This window comes from Bubalus kerabau, chromosome 3 (genome assembly GCF_029407905.1).
Source record: "Bubalus kerabau isolate K-KA32 ecotype Philippines breed swamp buffalo chromosome 3, PCC_UOA_SB_1v2, whole genome shotgun sequence".
NCBI lineage: Eukaryota > Metazoa > Chordata > Mammalia > Artiodactyla > Bovidae > Bubalus > Bubalus kerabau.
In genome coordinates this window covers 116,024,122-116,043,361 of record NC_073626.1, presented here as the reverse complement: position 1 = coordinate 116,043,361, position 19,240 = coordinate 116,024,122, and the positions used below count along the sequence as shown (strand labels likewise).

The 19,240-nt window shown below is 39.1% G+C and overlaps 1 protein-coding gene across 1 annotated transcript in view; it reads left to right on the top strand.

The window, feature by feature from the left end:
• The window catches only part of RAB3GAP1 (RAB3 GTPase activating protein catalytic subunit 1), a 219,026-nt gene that overhangs the window by 108,825 nt on the left and 90,961 nt on the right, over window positions 1-19,240 (top strand). The window contains exon 4 of the mRNA XM_055572747.1: window positions 2,027-2,102. Coding sequence (XP_055428722.1) covers window positions 2,027-2,102 — 76 coding nt within the window. The remainder of the gene's footprint in view (window positions 1-2,026; window positions 2,103-19,240) is intronic.

The window sequence follows — 19,240 nt, the reverse complement described above, 5'->3', positions numbered from 1 at the left end:
AATACTTCATTATAAAAGAAAAAAAAATCACCTGTAATTCTACCACCAGGAGATAGCTACTGCTAATATTTTGAGAAAATTCCATGTAATCTGTGTATGTTATAAACTTGTGTTAAACTATATTTATACTTATATCTATAGCTTCACTTTTTTCATTTAACATACGGACTTTTTCTTATTTCCTCAAGCAGGCTTCAAAACATGATTTTTAATGGGTGCATATTAGTCCAGTGAGTGGATATGTCATTAATTTACAGCTTTTTGGTGCAGTTGTACCTAAGATAGTTTCCAGTTTTTTACGTTTATTAATGTATACTTCATGTACATATTTTCACTCACATATACATACATTAAAATTTTTATTTGGTTTTGTAAACATATTTACTTATTTCTAGAGCACTCTTTATAAGATCTGATAATTGCCATTTGAACCGCCTCAAAATGCTATATTAATTAATATCTTCATTTTAAAAAGGAATAATTAGAAGGTTCAGTTGAATCATAAAAACTTACATCAAGAATGTAAATAATAATTTACAATGTCCCTGATGGCAAAACCTGATATTTGTGAATATATTTTGACTAGAATTAATTTTAGTACTCTGGCAATAATGTGTAGGTGTTTTAGGAGAGCAGTGTTGCTGTTAGATTGCATCATACATATATAGTATAAGTAGTCAGCTTCTTGGTGGCTTGGGCTTCCATGGTGGCTCAGACGGTAAAGAATCTGCCTGCAGTGTAGGAGACCTGGGTTGGATCCTGGGTTGGGAAGATCTCCTGGAGGAGAGCATGGCAACCCACTCCAGTATTCTTGCTTGAAGAATCCCCATGGACAGAGGAGCCTGGCGGGCTACATTCCATGGGGTCACAAAGAATTGGACACAACTGAGCGACTAAGCTGAAAGTGTCCTTTTATATATATTGAACACTACTACTGAGCTTTGACAGTGTTCATTTGCTGATACAGAGCATGTTGCTAGTCAGAATTCATTCTCTTTGATAGGTCAGCTTGATCATTAAAGATCAGACAGTGAATAGTTTAAAATCCCTTAAAGTTGACAAATCTACTAAGTTTCTTGCCAGGTGTCCATTAAAACTTGTTTTATTTTAATGGGCAAAGTTCCCAAATAATGTTTTTTTGGAGGAGTGGAAGGCAAATCAGAGAATTCATAAGTATCTTTAAAGAAAGTTAATTTAAAGAGATAAGTTATTTGGAGTATAGTGAAGAGATTCTTGGTTTCAGAATTATTGTTATGTGTGTGTGCTCAGTCGTGTCTGACTCTTTGTGACCCCATGGACTGTAGCCCGCCAGGCTCCTCTGTCCATGGAATTTTCCAGGCAAGAATACTGGAGTGGATTGCCATTTCCTACTCCAGGGAATCTTCCTTACTCAGGGATTGAACCCTTGTCTCTTAGGTCTCCTGCATTGGAAGGTGGGTTCTTTACCACAAGTGCCACCTAGGAAGCCTGTGTGTGCGACACACTTCAGTGGTGTCCGACTCTGCGACCCTATGGACTGTAGGCTGCCAGGCTCCTCTGTCCATGGCAGGCAAGAATACTGGAGTCGGTTGCCATGCCCTCCTCCAGGGGATCTTCCTGACCCAGCTGTTGAACCTGTATCTCTTTTATGTCTCCTGCATTGGCAGGAGGGTTCTTTACCAGTACCACCACTTGGGAAGCCCAGTTATCCTTAATAGTATCATTTCAGTCTGTCAATTTTTACTTATGTCCCAGGTTTACTATTTTCATTTCAATATGGAGAGATTTATTTTTATTTTATAGAAACCAGAATGGCGTTGGGTAGGCAGTAGATTTTTAAAAAAGTCTAAAAAAAAATCTAAGAATTCTTGGGCTAAAGATTACTTTTTTGTTTTTTGTTCCATGTTGATAAATTTACAATAACAATATTAAACTTTACAAGCCTTCTGTTAAAAGTGTTAAAATATTAAAAAAAAAAAACTTAAATTGTATAACAATAGGAAAAAAATGTGATTACATAGTTTGAAAGTTTTTTCCTCCTTCCTAGGTTTATTTCCAAAGTTGAAGAAGTTTTGAATGATTGGAAATTGATTGGAAACTCTGTGGGAAAGCCACTTGAAAAGGTCAGATCTATTTGCTGGTGTCTCTAAATGAGTATTTGTTTTGAAACTTCTATTTTTAAGTCTTTTGCTGCATTTGGTACATTTAAAGTAAATGTTCTAAAAGTTATGTATAATTTGTGAATATAAAATGGCATCTGGAAGAACTTGGATTTGAATCTGTGACAATATTTGTAAGATATTTCTGAACTGTTTTTTAATAATAAAATTTTATATGTATAATGTCGTTCTTTGTGAGTAATTTTATTTCTGTTTCTCTTGATAGTTACTTTTCTCGTGCTTTCTCCCATAGAATGTTTGAAAATCCTAATCCAAAATAATGATGGTTTTGCTTATAAACCATACTCCAAACGTTTACTGAAGCACATACTCTGAGAACAAACCTTGATTTCCTGTATTTCACGGGAGGGAACTAACAACTTGGTCTTGGGCTTATATAGGTATATAGGTGCTTTGTTAGACAAACTCTTTTCAAGTAATCTTTGTTTTTGTTAAAAATCTATTTTTAATTGCACTTTAGCTGTTTTTAAGGAACTCTGAATTTTCATATTTGCTAGAGATTTTTAGCTTTATGGTGGTTTAAAAGAATTTGAGATTTTCAAAGCATTGTGACTTTTTTCTTTATCCATATGAGTAAGAGCAGAAAAAATAATACTATATATAGAAATCACATCACTTCATACAGTGAAATATATAGATTAAATTGACTTATTGTTTTAAAATATTATATGATTACATTTTTGAATAAATAAGAGATGTGAAGTTTTTAAACACACATCTAGTCCACTTGAAATGAAGACATACATACCAATAAGGTTAAAGGCAAAACACAATGGATATAAATGAGTTGGGAAATAATTTGTACTACCAAAAAGAGAGCTAAACTGTGTATTTGTGAGCTCTGATGTTATATTTCTTAAATATTTGATTTACACATATTCACTGGGTATCCTTTATGTGCCATATCTAAAGAAATAGTCAATAGGATAAGATCCTTATTTGCCATTGCAAATGAATTCTCATGAGAGGGAGGTAGTAAATAAGATTAAAATATTAAAATTCTAGATGCTAAGTTCAATGTTGGGATTTGAGTTAGGAAATTTATTCAGTGTAGGTATCATATTGCTATGAGGTAGTATGGGCGAAAGGAGGATTAGCTCTTTCCAGTCCTTTTCTCCCTACAGGTAGTAATAAATAAGTCAGTCATGGAAAATCTGAACAGATTTCAAGGCGAGCTGTGCTGTGATGAATAAGATTAAAGAAAGTGTAAAGGATGGATTATTCAGCATAAAGAAAATTCAGAGAAATAAGAAGTAAGATTGTAATTTATGTCAAGAAAGTTGATTATTAGTTTTCTTCCTCCACTGAGAGGGAATTAAGAGAAGTTATTTTTTAAATACCTTTGATTATGGAAAGTTTCAGGTATATATAAGGTAAACAAAAATAGTATAATGAACCCCTATGTGCCTGTCACTCAGGTTCAGCAGTTCTTCCATTTCTTATGTCAATGTTATCTGTCTACTCCCCTCCCTACTAGATTTTTAAAAAATAGTTGTTTTAAATAAAATATACATAATGCACAAAACTGCTTATTTTGGTAAATGTTTACATCATGTAAGCGTCTTCACTCAAGATACTGGACATTTTTGTTATCCCAGAAATGTCTATAGTGAACCTTTGCACTTGATGCCCATGTTCCTCATTCATGCTGCCCCCATGCTCCCTGCCCTGCCAAGGCATCTGTTGTTCTTTTCCTTTTTTCTTTTAAACCATAGATTACTTTGCCTACTCTACAACTGGATATGCATGTTATCATACAGTACCGTACTTTTTCTGCTGGCTTGTTTTACATAGTATTTGAGATTATTGTAGTTTGTTGGGTGTATCATTATTTTTATTGCTAAATAGTGGTCTACTGTATGAATATACCACAGTGCGTCACTTGTTGACAGATGTATTCACTGTTACAAATAAAGGAGACCATTCTTATGTGAGGCCTTTTGTAGACGTTAAGTTTTTATTTCTCTTGGGTAAATATCAGAGTAGAATTACTGGGTCCTAGGGTAAGTGTATACTTAACTTTATGAGAAGCTGCCAGAGGTGTTGTAACATTTTACCTAACCACCAGCAATATGTGAGATTTGGGGTAATTTCATATTTTCACCAACAGTTGCTTGTTTTCAGTCTTGTAAATTTTAGTCTTCCCAATGGGTATAGGAAATGGCAACCCACTCCAGTATTCTTTCCTGAAAATTCCATGGACAGAGGAGCCTGGTGTGCTACAGTCCATGGGGTCATAAAGAGTTGGACACAACTGAGTGACTGAGCACATATATGCACAGTTGTTTTGTAGTTTGTGGAATTAATTTGTATTTCTCTTTCTTGTTTTACTTTTGTATTTTGTGATGAATATTGGTACTGACCATTTTTTTCATGTGCTTTTTAGCCATTTGTGTGTCATTTTTGGTGAAATGTCTGTTCAAGTTTTTTGCCCATATTTAGTTTATTTACTTTTGGCTGAGGAAGATGTGCTCCAGAGCACGTGGGCTCTGTAGTTCTGGCCTGTGGGTTTAGTAGCTGCCCCGCAGCATATGGGATCATAGTTCCCTGAACAGGGACTGAACCCATGCTCCCTGCATTGGAAGGTGGACTCTTACCCACTGGACCAGTAGGGAAGTCCCCCTGCCCATATTTTAATTGGGTTTTTATCGAATTGTAGGCATCTTTTGTGTATTCTGTTTTTAAGTCTTCACAGATTGTTTTGCTAAGTTGTAAAGATACTATGCTTTCTTCTAGAATTTAGCATGTTAGTTTTTTATTTAGGTCTCTGACCCATTGTGAACTAATATGTGTGTGGTGAGGTGGGAATCACAATTCAGTTTTTACACATGGCATGTATGGATGTGAGAGTTGGACTGTGAAGAAGGCTGAGCACCAAAGAATTGATGCTTTTGAACTGTGGTGTTGGAGAAGACTCTTGAGAGCCCCTTGGACTGCAAGGAGATCCAACCAGTCCATTCTGAAGGAAGTCAGCCCTGGGATTTCTTTGGAAGGAATGATGCTAAAGCTGAAACTCTAGTACTTTGGCCACCTCATGCGAAGAGTTGACTCATTGGAAAAGACTCTGATGCTGGGAGGGATTGGAGGCAAGAGGAGAAGGGGACAACAGAGGATGAGATGGCTGGATGGCATCACTGACTCGATGGACGTGACTCTGAGTGAACTTCGGGAGTTGGTGATGGACAGGGAGGCCTGGCATGCTGCGATTCATAGGGTCGCAAAGAGTCGGACACGACTGAGTGACTGATCTGATCTGATCTGATCTTACTCTAGGACCTTCTGTTGAAAACACCTCTTTCTCCATTTAATTGCATTGATGCCTTTGTCAGTCAGTTGACCTGGAGTTTACCTTCTGGAGTCTGTATTCTGTTTCATTTATCTATTGGAAAATCCTGATTGTCAGTAGCACATTGTACTGACATCAGACTTTTATTTTCTTCAGCTCCAAAATCACTGTGGATGGTGACTGAAGCCATGAAATTAAGACACTTGCTCCTTGGAAGAAAAGCAATGACAAACCTAGGTAGCATATTAAAAAGCAGAAACATTACTTTGCCAACAAAGGTCCATATAGTCAAAGCTATGGTTTTTCTAGTAGTCATGTATGGATATGAGATCTGGAAAGTAAAAAAAGGTTAAACGCTGAAGAATTGATGCCTTCGAACTGCAGTGTTGGGGAAGACTCTTGAGAGTCCCTTGGACAGCAAGGAGATCAAATCAGTCAACCCTAAAGGCAATCAACCCTGAGTGTTCACTGGAAGGAATGATGCTGAAACTCCAATACTTTGGCTACCTGATGCAAAGAGCTGATTCATTGGAAAAGACCCTGATGCTAGGAAAGAGTGAAGGCAGGAGGAGAAGGGGGCAACAGAGGATGAGATGGTTGGACAGCATCACCAATGCAATGAACATGAGTTTGAGCAAACTCCAGGAAATGATGATGGACAGGGAAGGCTTGAGTACTGCATTTTTGGGTTCACAAAGAGTTGGACACGACTGAGTGAACAACAACAAACCACGTTGTCTTGGCTATTGTAGTTTAGGGGTTCCTAACTTTGGCACTGTTGAAATTTTGGGCCAGGTTGTTGTGGGGCTGTATTGTGTACTATAGAATTTTATTAGTATCTCTGGCCTCTACCTAGTAGATTTCAGTAGCACCCTCCAAGTGGTGAAAACCAAAAATGTATCTGGTGGTAGTTTAGTCATTAAGTTGTGCCTGACTCTTGTGACCCCTCAGACTGTAGCCCACCAGGCTCCTCTGTCCATGGGATTTCCAAGGCAAGAATACTGGAATGGGTTGCCATTTCCTTTTCCAGGGGATCTTCCTGACCCAGGGATTGAACCTGTGTCTCCTGTATCGCAAGCAGATCTCTTTACCGCTGAGCCATCAAATGTCCCCTGAGGTGCAAAATTGCCTCCAACTGAGAACCACTAAATAGTGTTAGAATAGGTCCTAAATTTAGTGAATGCAGATTTTCTAGCTTTTGTTGTTTTCCCAGATTGTTTTATCTATTCTAGGACCTTATGTTTCCATTATGAATTTTAGAATAAGTTTGTCAGTTTATATAAAAAGGATTATGATTGTGCTGGGCCTATGATTGGGATTGTGTTGAGTTTATAGATTTTTTTGAGAAGTAACTTTTTGGCAATCTTGAAGCTTGACATCTCTTCACTTATTAAGTCATCTTCATCTCAGCAATATTTTGTAGTTTTTGGTAAGGGCTTGCATATTTTTTGTAAATTTATTGCTAAATATTTTATATGATGCAGTTGTAAATGGAATTATGTTTTGATTTTGTTTTTCATTTGTTTTCTAGGACATTTGTTGTTGTTGCGTTTAGTCACTAAATCCTCTCTAACTCCTTGTGACCCCATGGACTGTAGCCCACTGGGCTCCTATGTGCATGGGATTTCCTTGGCAAGAATACTGGAGTGAGTTTTGATTTTCTTCTCCAGGGGGTCTTCCCTACCCAGGGGTCAAACCTATGTCTCCTGCTTGGCAGGTGGATTCTTTACTACTGAGCCACCTGGGAGGCCCTTGCTACTTCATAGACATGCAATAATTTTTTATATTAATTTTGTGTTTGAATGTGGTTAAATATAAAGATTCATAATCTTTTTGTTAATTCTTTCTCATTTTCTACATTCATAGTCATGTTGTTTCCAAATAGGGACAGTTTACTTCTTTTTCAATTTTTTTACCTTTCATTTCTTACTTTTATTGCAATAACCAGGACCCTTAATAAAATTTTCAATAGAATTGTTGAGAGTAGGCATCATTGCCTTCTTCCAATTTTAGTGGTGAAACCTCCAGTGTTTCAATACTGAAAGTTTGAGGTTTTCATCAGTTCAGTTCAGTTGCTCAGTCATGTCTGACTCTTTGCAGCCCCATGGACTGTAGCATGCCAGGCCTCCCTGTCCATCACCAACTCCCGAAGCTTGCTCAAACTCACGTCCATCAAGTCAGTGATGCCATCCAACCAGCTCTCCTCTGCCGTCCTCCTCTTCTCCTGCCTTCACTCTTTCCCAGCTTTAGGGTCTTTTCCAATGAGTCAGTTCAGCTTCACCATCAGTCCTTTCGATGAATATTCTGGACGATTTCCTTTAGGATGGACTGGTTGGATCTCCTTGCAGTCCAAGGGACTCTCAAGTGTCTTCTCCAACACCACAGTCCAAAAGCATCAGTTCTATGGTGCTCAGCTTTCTTTATAGTCCAACTCTCACATCTATGGAGAAGGCAATGGCAACCCACTCCAGTACTCTTGCCTGGAAAATCCCATGGACGGAGGAACCTGGTAGGCTGGAGTCCATGGGGTCGCAAAGAGTCGGACACGACTGAGCGACTTCACTTTCACTTTTCACTTTCACTTTTCACTTTCATGCATTGGAGAAGGAAATGGCAACCCACTCCAGTGTTCTTGCCTGGAAAATCCCAGGGATGGCAGAGCCTGGTGGGCTGCCGTTTATGGGGTCGCGCAGAGTTGGATACGACTGAAGCGACTTAGCAGCAGCAGCAGCAGACTGACCTTTGTAGGCAAAGTAATCTCTGCTTTTTAATATGCTATCTACGTTGGTAATAGCTTTTCTTCCAAGGAGCAAGAGTCTTTTTAATTTTATGGCTGAAGTTACCATGTGCAGTGATTTTGGAGCCCCAAAAAATAAAGTCTGTCACATTTCCATTTGTTTCCCCATCTATTTGCCATGAAGTGATGGGACCAGATGCCATGATCTTAGTTTTTTGAGGGTTGAGTTTTAAACCAGCTTTTTCACTCTCCCCTTTCACTTTCAACAAGAGGCTCTTTAGTTCTTCTTCGCTTTCTGCCATAAGGGTGGTGTCATCTGCATATCTGAGGTTATTGATACTTCTCCCTGCAGTCTTGATTCCAGCTTGTGCTTCATACAGCCTGACATTTTGCATGATGTACTCTGCATATAAGTTAAATAAGCAGAGTGACAATAGGCAGCCTTGACGTACTTCTTTCCCAATTTGGAACCAGTCTGTTGTTCTATGTCCAGTTCTAACTGCATACAGAGTTCTCAAGAGGCAAGTAAGGTGATCTGGTATTCCCATCTCTTTAAGAATTTTCCACAGTTTGTTGTGATCTATACAGTCAAAGGCTTTGTTCAGTTCAGTGCAGTTCAGTTGTTCAGTCGTGTCCAACTCTTTGTGACCCCATGAATTGCAGCACGCCAGGCCTCCATGTCCATCACCAACTCCCGGAGTTCACTCAAACTCAGGTCCATCGAGTCGGTGATGCCATCCAGCCATCTCATCCTCTGTCGTCCCCTTCTCCTCCTGCCCCTAATCCCTCCCAGCATCAGAGTCTTTTCCAATGAGTCAACTCTTTGCATGAGGTGGCCAAAGTACTGAAGTTTCGGCTTTAGCATCATTCCTTCCAAAGAACACCCAGGACTGATCTCCTTTAGAATGGACTGGTTGGATCTCCTTGCAGTCCAAGGGACTCTCAAGAGTCTTCTCCAACACCACAGTTCAAAAGCATCAATTCTTTGGCGCTCAGCTATCTTCACAGTCCAACTCTCGCAACCATACATGACCACTGGAAAAACCATAGCCTTGACTAGATGGACCTTTGTTGATAAAGTAATGTCTCTGCTTTTGAATATGCTATCTAGGTTGGTCATAACTTTCCTTCCAAGGAGTAAGTGTCTTTTAATTTCATGGCTGCAGTCACCATCTGCAGTGATTTTGGAGCCCCCCAAAATAAAGTCTGACACTGTTTCCACTGTTTCCCCATCTATTTCCCATGAAGTGATGGGACTGGATGCCATGATCTTCGTTTTCTGAATGTTGAGCTTTAAGCCAACTTTTTCACTCTCCTCTTTCATTTTCATCAGCAGGTGTTTTTAGTTCCTCTTCACTTTCTGCCATAAGGGTGGGGTCATCTGTATATCTGAGGTTATTGATATTTCTCCCAGCAATCTTGATTCCAGCTTGTGCTTCTTCCAGCCCAGCATTTCTCATGATGTACCCTGTATATAAGTTAAATAAGCAGGGTGACAATATACAGCCTTGACGAACTCCTTTTCCTATTTGGAACCAGTCTGTTGTTCCATGTCCAGTTCTAACTGTTACTTCCTGATCTGCATGTAGGTTTCTCAAGAGGCAGGTGAGGTGGTCTGGTATTCCCATCTCTTTCAGAATTTTCCACAGTTTATTGTGATCCACGCAGTCAAAGGCTTTGGCATAGTCAATAAAGCAGAAATAGATGTTTTTCTGGAACTCTCTTGCTTTTTCGATGATCCAGCAGATGTTGACAATTTGATCTCTGGTTCCTCTGCCTTTTCTAAAACCAGCTTGAACATCTGGAAGTTCACGGTTCACATACTTTTGAAGCCTGGTTTGGAGAATTTTGAGCATTACTTTACTAGCGTGTGAGATGAGTGCAATTGTGTGGTAGTTTGAGCATTCTTTGGCATGGTCTGTCTTTGGGATTGGAATGAAAACTGACCTTTAGGCTTAGGCTGAGCTATATAATATTTGATAGATAAGGTTTATTTATGTCAACTTAATGATATTTCCAATTTATAAAGGTTTTATTGGGCCATAATAACCCCAATATAAGTCAAGGACAATTTGTACGTAAGGTTTACCATTTTAAACATTTTCAAGTGTAAATTTCAGTGGCTTAAGTATTTTTACATATTTCAAGTTTTCATCAACCCAGACTGAACTCTTTCACTGCCCCTAGTCTGAAGCCTTCAATAACCACTGTTCATTTTCTGCAAATTCATTTATTTAGCTCCTTCATTTAAATAGAATCCTACAGTATTTGTCCTTTTGTGTCTAGCTTGTTTTGCATCTGTCATACTTAATTTCTTTAGGATTCATCCATGTGGTAGAATTTGTCAGAATGTCATTCCTTTTTAAGATAGAATAATACTCCATTGTGTGTGTGTGTGTATATTTATACACACACACATTTTGCATATCTGTGTATGTATCAGTGGACACTGGGGTTACAGTAAGTCCCTTACATACAGACCTTCAAGTTGCGAACTTTCGAAGATATGAATGTGGATTCACATGTCTAATCATGTAAGGCATGAATGAAATTGCAGCTTGCCCTCTGTCTCCTATTGCTGACAGTCCTTCAGCTCTGCCATCTCCCACCTTCTCTCTCTTCCAGTCAGTAGCTCTTCTTGTCTGTTCACTCAGTGCCAGCTCCTGTATGCCAGCTGTCATACTGTACTAGTGTACCTTTCAAGGTACTATACTGTAAGATTAAAGAAGAATTTTTTAATATTTTATTATTTTGGTTGCACTGGGTCTTTTCTGCTGTGTGGGCTTTTCTCTGGTTGTGGTGAGCGGGCTTCTCATTGTAGTGGCTTCCCTTGTCAGAGCACAGGCTTTAGGTGCATAGGCTTCAACAGTTGTGGCATGTGGGCTCAGTTATTGTGCCTCCCGAGCTCTAGAGCATAGTTTCAATAGTTGTGGCACATGAGCACAGCATGTGGGATCCTCCTGAATCAGGGATAGAACTCATGACCCCTGCATTGCCAAGTGAATACATTACCACTGAACCTTCAGAGAAGCCACTGTTTGATTTTTTGTGTTTGTTTTTTATATATTATTTGTGTGAAAAGTATTATAAACCTCTTACAGTACAATTTTACATAGCTGATTATGTTAGGTACTTAGGCTAACTTTCTTGGACTTATGAACAAATTGGACTTTCAAACTCACTCTCAGAACAGAACTTGTTTGTATGTAGGGGACTTACTGTATTTCCACTTTCTGGCTTTTGTGAATAATGCTGTTGTGAATATGCATGTGCAGATATCTGAGTTCCTTTCAACTCCTAAATATATACCCAGAAGTGCAATATTTTCATCATATGTTAATTGTTTTTTAATTTTTTTAATTGCCATACTGGCTGGCTAAAACTATTTTTCTTTAAATGTATCTTTATTTAAAAAAAAATTTTATTTATTTATTGGCTGTGCTGGCTTTTATCTAGTTGTGGCAAGCAGGGGCTACTCTGGTTGTGGTGCTAGGGCTTCTCATTGCTGTGGCTTCTCTTACTGTGGAGCGTGGGCTCTAGGGCGCTCAGGCTTCAGTAGTTGCAGCTTCCAGGCTTTGGAGCACAGGCTCAGTAGTTGTGGCTTACAGGCTCTGCTGCTCCACAGCAATGTGGGATCCTCCTGGATCAGGGATCGAAGCCATGTCTCCTGCATTGGCAGGCAGATTCTTTACCACTGAGCCACCAGGGAAGCCCTTTTACTTGGTTTTTGAAGAATAGTTTTGCTGAAGAATTTTAGCTTGAAAAATTTCCCCTCCAGTTCTTTAAAGATGTGGTTCCATTGTTTTCTCTATAATTTTTTTTTTAATTTTTTTTAAATTTTATTTTATTTTTAAACTTTACATAACTGTATTAGTTTTGCCAAATATCAAAATGAATCCACCACAGGTATACATGTGTTCCCCATCCTGAACCCTCCTCCCTCCTCCCTCCCCATTCCATCCCTCTGGGTCGTCCCAGTGCACCAGCCCCTAGCATCCAGTATCGTGCATCAAACCTGGACTGGCAACTCATTTCATACATGATATTTTACATGTTTCAATGCCATTCTCCCAAATCTTCCCGCCCTCTCCCTCTCCCACAGAGTCCATAAGACTGTTCTATACATCAGTGTCTCTTTTGCTGTCTCGTACACAGGGTTATTGTTACCATCTTTCTAAATTCTATAATTTTTGATGAGAAATTAGGTGACACTCATTTTTGTTCTGGCTTGGTGCTCTTTTCTCTGGCTACTTTCAAGATTTTTTTCTTTATAAGCTGATTGACTATAAATACACTCATAGGTGTATTTTGTTTGTGTTTTTCCTCTTTAGTTTTATTAATGTTGAACATATTAATATTAAAAACAACTTTTGTTTTTCACCAAATTGGGGAAGTTTTGGGCATTATTATTAATTTCTTTTTTACTCTTTGGCCACACTGTACAGCCTTTGGGACCTTAGTTCCCTAATCAGGGATCATACTTGTGCCCCCTTGTAGTGGGAGTGCTGAGTCTTAACTGCTGGACCACTAGGGAACCCCATTTGCCATTATTTTTTCAATATATTTCTGTCCTATTCTCTTTTTCTGTAATTTAAGTAATATTTGACTTCTTGATACTGCCCCACAGGTCTCTGAGGCTCTACTGTACTGTCTTTTTTTTTTCCTCTCTCATATAATTTTTTTAGAATATATCTTCTGCTGTCTCCAGTTTGCTGTTAAACCCACTTAAGTTATTTTCCAAATCAGTTATTGTAGTTTTTAGGTCTAGAATTTTTTGGTTCCTTTTATGATTTCTAATTCTCTGTGATTACTTATCTCTAAAGTCATTTTGAAAATACTGCCCTTTAGGCCTCCAATTGCGATATCTAGGTCTTGAGGTTGAATTTGTTCACTGTATTCTCTTGAGTATACATGACATTTTCTTGGGTTTTTTTTATTTTGTGTTTTTTTGTGTGCACTCAGTTGCTCAGTCTTTGTGACCTCATGGATTGTAGCCCTCCAGGCCCCTCTGCCCATGAAATTTTCCAGACAAGAATACTGGACTAGGGTGCTATTTCCTACTCCGGGGATCTTCCCAACCCAGGGATCGACCCACATCTCTTGCATCTCCTGCATTGGCAATGGATTCTTTACCACTGGTGCCAGCTGGAAAGCCTTTTTTTGGGGAGCAGGGGGATGTGTATCCAAAGTATCTTAACTTTATACTTGTATTTTGAGTGAATGTATAGACTAGATTCTGTTGTGTTTTCTGAAGAACACTTTTTTTGTTTTAGCACCCAGTTTGCTTAATTGGAGTAAAATTCCATTGTCTCTCTGTTGGTGACAGCAGCTGAAATATTTTCTTTGAAGTTTCTTCCTTGTCAGTGTACTCTGGAGTTTCTACTGCACATGCATGGCTTAACAGCCAAGATTTGGGACAGAGTTTATTTGCAAAGTTTGGGGTTTACCCCTGGATGTGCACAAATTAGTCTGCCCTTTAGGTCAGAAATTCTCATGATGTGGTCTGTTGGACCCTGAGAACCTTCTCTGTATTTTACTCTTTTTAGTTATTCTAAAGAAAGATTTTTTTTAACATTTAGATAACTACTTAAAATTAATTTTTGTGAATGAAATGAGGCAGTGATCTTTTTTATTCTATTGGATAGCCAACATTTTCTGAATTATTGATTATGCTCTCTTTACCATATATTGAGTTCATTTCTGGAATATGAATACTTTGTATTCTTATAAATATGCTATTTTAATTATTATTTATTTATTGTATATTCTGGTGGGACAAAAATATGCTCCCATTATTTTTCTCTTCCAGAATTTTCTTTAAAAAAAAATTATTATGTGGCTGCACCAGGCCTTGAGGCATGTGGGATCCAGTTCCCTGACCAGGGACTGAACACAGGCCCCTGCATCGGGAGCGCAAGATCTTAGCCACTGGGCCACCAGGGAAGTCCCTCCAAAATTTTCTTAACTCTTTTTATACTTCTATTTCTTCATATTAATTTTTTCCTTGGCATGAAGACAACTTTATTAACTATACTAAAAATAATACCTATCTATATCCATTCAACAAGATAGTGTGAAGTACTTTTTGAGATGTCATATTAAATTAATAACTTTTAGTTCTAGTAAATACACTTCTAATACTGAATTCTCTGTATAACATGGCTTTAAATCAAATGTTGACCGTGATTAGCCGTTTCTTTTTTTTTAATGGAAGTATAATTGACATACAACATTTTATTAGTTTTTGCTGTACAATAGAGTGATTTGATTTTTGTATATATTGAAAAATGATCACCACAAGTCTAGCTAGCGTCCATCACTGTACATAGTAACATTTTTTTCTTGTTTTGAGAACTTAAGATTTATCAACTTTAATATATGCAGTACAGTATTATTAACTATAGTCACTAGCTGTACATTCTATCCCCATGACTGACTTATTTTATAACTGAAAGTTTATACCTTTTAATGCCCTTCACTCATTTTACCTCCCCTCCCCTACCTCTGACCACCACCTATCCTTTCTCTGCATCTGTGAACTTAGTTTTTTGTTGTTGTTTTTTGAAAAGTTTCCTTATATATTATTTTCTCTTTTTCTGTCTGACCTGTTTTACTTAGCATAGTGCCCTCAGAGTTTATCCATGTTGTTGCATATGGCAAGATTTCATTCCTTTTTGTGATGAAATAATATTCCATTGTATGTGTATACAACAATTTCTTTATCCATTAATCCATATTAAGTTGTTTATATATCTTGGCCTCTGTAATAATGCTGCAGTGGTGGGGTGCATATATCTTTCCAAGTTATTGTTTTCTTTGGATAAATACACACGGGTGGAATTGCTGGGTCATGTGGTAGTTCTGTTTTTTAATATTTTGGGTGCCTCCGTACTGTTTTTCATAGTGGTGGCACCAGTTTACATTCCCACCAGTAGTGCACAAGAGTTCCCTTTTCTCCATACCCTTCAGTTCAGTTCAGTTGCTCAGTCGTGTCTGACTCTTTGCGACCCCATGAACTGTAGCACGCCAGGCCTCCCTGTCCATCACCAACTCCCAGAGTCCACACAAACCCATGTCCATTGTGTAGATGATGCCGTCCAACCATCTCACCCTCTGTCGTCCCCTTCTCCTCCTGCCCTCAATCTTTCCCAGCATCAGGGTCTTTTCAAATGAGTCAGCTCTCCGTATCAGGTGGCCGGAATATTGGAGTTTCAGCTTCAACATCAGTCCCTCCAATGAACATCCAGGACTGATCTACTTTATTCTTCAGCGCTCAGCTTTCTTTATAGTTCAACTCTCACATCCATACATGACTATTGGAAAAACCATAGCCTCGACTAGACGGACCTTTGTTGGCAAAATAATGTCTCTGCTTTTGAATATGGTATCTAGGTTGGTCATAACTTTCCTTCCAAGGAGCAAGCATCTTTTAATTTCATGGCTGCAGTCACCATCCCCAGTGGTTTTGGAGCCCAGAGAAATAAAGTCAGCCACCCAATTGCACTCATCTCAGACGCTAGTAAAGTAATGCTCAAAATTCTCCAAGCCAGGCTTCAATGGTACGTGAACCGTGAACTTCCAGATGTTCAAGCTGGATTTCGAAAAGGCAGAGGAACCAGAGATCAAATTGTCAACATCTGTTGGATCATCAAAAAAGCAAGAGAGTTCCAGAAAAACATCTGCTTCTGCTTTATTGACTACACCAAAGCCTTTGATTGTGTAGATCACAACAATACCTTTAAGAGACGGGAATACCAGATCATTTTACCTGCCTCTTGAGAACTCGGTATGCAGGTCAGGAAGCAACAGTTAGAACTGGACATGGAACAACAGACTGGTTCCAAATTGGGAAAGAAGTACTTCAAGGCTGCTAGTGTCATCCTCCTTATGTAACTTACATACAGAGTTCAGTTCAGTTCAGTCGCTCAGTCGTGTCCGACTCTTTGTGACCCCATGTCCATCACCAGCTCCCAATGTTTACCCAAACTCATGTCCATCGAGTCGGTGATGCCATCCAGCCATCTCATCCTCTGTCGTCCCCTACTCCTCCTGCCCCCAATCCCTCCCAGCATCAGGATCTTTTCCAATGAGTCAACTCTTCGCATGAGGTGGCCAAAGTATTGGGAGTTTCAGCTTTAGCATCTGTCCTTCCAATGAACACCCAGGACTGATCTCCTTTAGGATGGATTGGTTGGATCTCCTTGCAGTCCAAGGGACTCTTGAGAGTCTTCTCCAACACCACAGTTCAAAAGCATCAGTTCTTCGGCGCTCAGCTTTCTTCACCGTCCAACTCTCACATCCATACATGACCACAGGAAAAACCATAGCCTTGACTAGACGGACCTTTGTTGGCAAAGTAATGCCTCTGCTTTTGAATATGCTATCTAGGTTGGCCATAACTTTCCTTCCAAGGAGTAAGCGTCTTTTAATTTCATGGCTGCAGTCACCATCTGCAGTGACTTTGGAGCCCCCAAAAATAAAGTCTGACCCTGTTTCCACTGTTTCCCTATCTATTGCCCATGAAGTGATGGGACCAGATGTCATGATCTTAGTTTTCTGAATGTTGAGCTTTAAAAGCCAACTTTTTCACTCTCCTCTTTCACTTTCATCAAGGGGCTTTTGAGTTCCTCTTCACTTCCTGCCATTCGGGTGGTGTCATTTGCATATCTGAGGTTATTGATATTTCTCCTGGCTGCCTTGATTCCAGCTTGTGCTTCTTCCAGCCCAGCGTTTCTCATGATGTACTCTGCCTATAAGTTAAACAAGCAGGGTGACAATATGCAGCCTTGACGTATTCCTTACATCATGCAAAATGTCAGGCTGGATGAAGCACAAGCTAGAGTCAAAATTGCAGGGAGAAATATCAATAACCTCAGATATGCAGATGACATCACCCTTATGGCAGAAAGTGAAGAAGAACTAAAGAGCCTCTTGATGAAAGTGAAAGGAGAGAGTGAAAAAGTTGGTTTAAAACTCAACATTCAGAAAACTAAGATCATGGCATCTGGTCCTATCACTTCATGGCAAATATATGGGAAAACAGTGACAGACTTTTTTTGGGGCTCCAAAATCACTACAGATGGTGACTGCAGCTGTGAAATTAAAAGACGCTTGCTCCTTGGAAGAAAAGTTATGACCAACCTAGACAGTATTTTAAAAAGCAGAGACATTACTTTGCCAACAAAGGTCCATATAGTCTAAGCTATGGTTTTTCTAGTCGTCATGTATGGATGTGAGAGTTGGACTATAAAGAGAGCTGACTACTGAAGAATTTATGCTTTTGAAGTGTGTTGGAGGAGACTCTTGAGAGTCCCTTGGACTGCAGGGAGATCTAACCAGTCCATCCTAAAGGAAATCAGTCTTGAATATTCATTGGAAGGACTGATACTGAAGCTGAAACTCCCAATACCTTGGCCACATGATTCAAAGAACTGACTCACTGGAAAAGACCCTGGTGCTGGGAAAGATCGAAGGCAGGAGGAGACGAGGACGACAGAGGATAAGATGGTTGGATGGCATCACCGACTCAATGGACATGAGTTTGAGTAAATTCCGGAAGTTGATGATGGACAGAGAGGCCTGGCGTGCTGCAGTCCATGGGATTGCAAAGAGTCAGACACGACTTAGTGACTGAACTGAACTGATGATTTCCTTTGTTGTGCAGAAACTTTTTAGTTTGATGTTGTCCCACTTTTTTACTTTTGCTTTTGTCTTGTTACATTTCCTTTGGCAATCAGATCCAAAAGAATCATCATCAAGACTTAACGTCAGGCATCTTACTGCCTATGTTTTCTAGGAGTTTTATGCTTTCAAGTCTTATGTTCAAGTCTTTAATCCATTTTGGTATAAATTTTGTATATAGTTTATAGGTCCAAGCACCACCAGCTACTGTTTTTATGCAGAAATCACAGTGCCAAATGCCCAGAGCTCGTCACTTCATCTTGGTTTTGCCACAGAAGGAGCAAGTGTATTTGGCATGCTGGGTGATTTCAGTTTTCATTACCATTTTCCTTAGGGAGGCACCATAACCTGTCACATATTTGCCCATGATTCTGACCTTCTTGGGGCTGCCCCAGTGGCTCAGATGGTAAAGAATCTGCCTGCAGTGTAGGAGACCTGGGTTCAATCCCTGGGTGGGGAAGATCCCCTGGAGAAGGAAATGGCTACCTGCTTCCATATTCTTCCTGGGAGAGTTCCATGGTTGGAGGAGTCTGGCAGGCTACAGTCCATGGAGTCACAGAGTCGGACACAACTGAGCGACTAACACTGACCTTCTTGGTGCATTTTGCTATGTTGCCACAGCCTAGGTCCCAGCCCAGAGAGATGTTCATTTAGTTTTAAATTGTGAATGCTTTTTCCTAGGAGTTAATCATATGGCAGGAAAAGAATGCACCTAATGAAAAAGATACATCTCATGGTGACTTCTTTCCAAGTTTCTGGCTTCTTGCTTCTAGCAACTATTCAAGGTTTCACACTCCCTACTTTCTTCTTTCCTTTTAGTATTTTGGAGTTCTGTAGGTATTTTCGGAATTAACTTTGAATTCCCACAAGTGCTACTTTGGGTTGGTCCTTTGACAATGGATGGTCCTATTTGTCTGTCAATCTCTAGTTATTGCTGCAAGTTGAAACCAGAGCCTGGTATTGTCTGTCTTCGTATTTTTGGCCATATTTTCTTTAGGCCTCTAGAGAAATGCCACAGTTAATTATGCACAGGTAACACTGAGTACCATCTTGAATGATATTTAGTAACTTAGGTTCTTAGTCCTTATCTATGGGGCTGGCTTCTACTATAACTTAGAACTTTTACATCACTTCTGAATTTTGGATATCATAATAGCTAACATTTATTGAATACTTACATGCTTAACTATCTGCTATGCACTTTTTTTTTTTGTTAGGCTCTTTCTAAGTTCTTTATATATATCATCTCATTTAATCCTCAGATATAATTAGGAGATAGGTACTGTTTTTATTATCCCCATTTTATAGATAAAAATTGAGGCACAGTGAGAAAAATAACTTAGCCCAAGATTATTTAGCTAGTAAATTTCTGTGAAC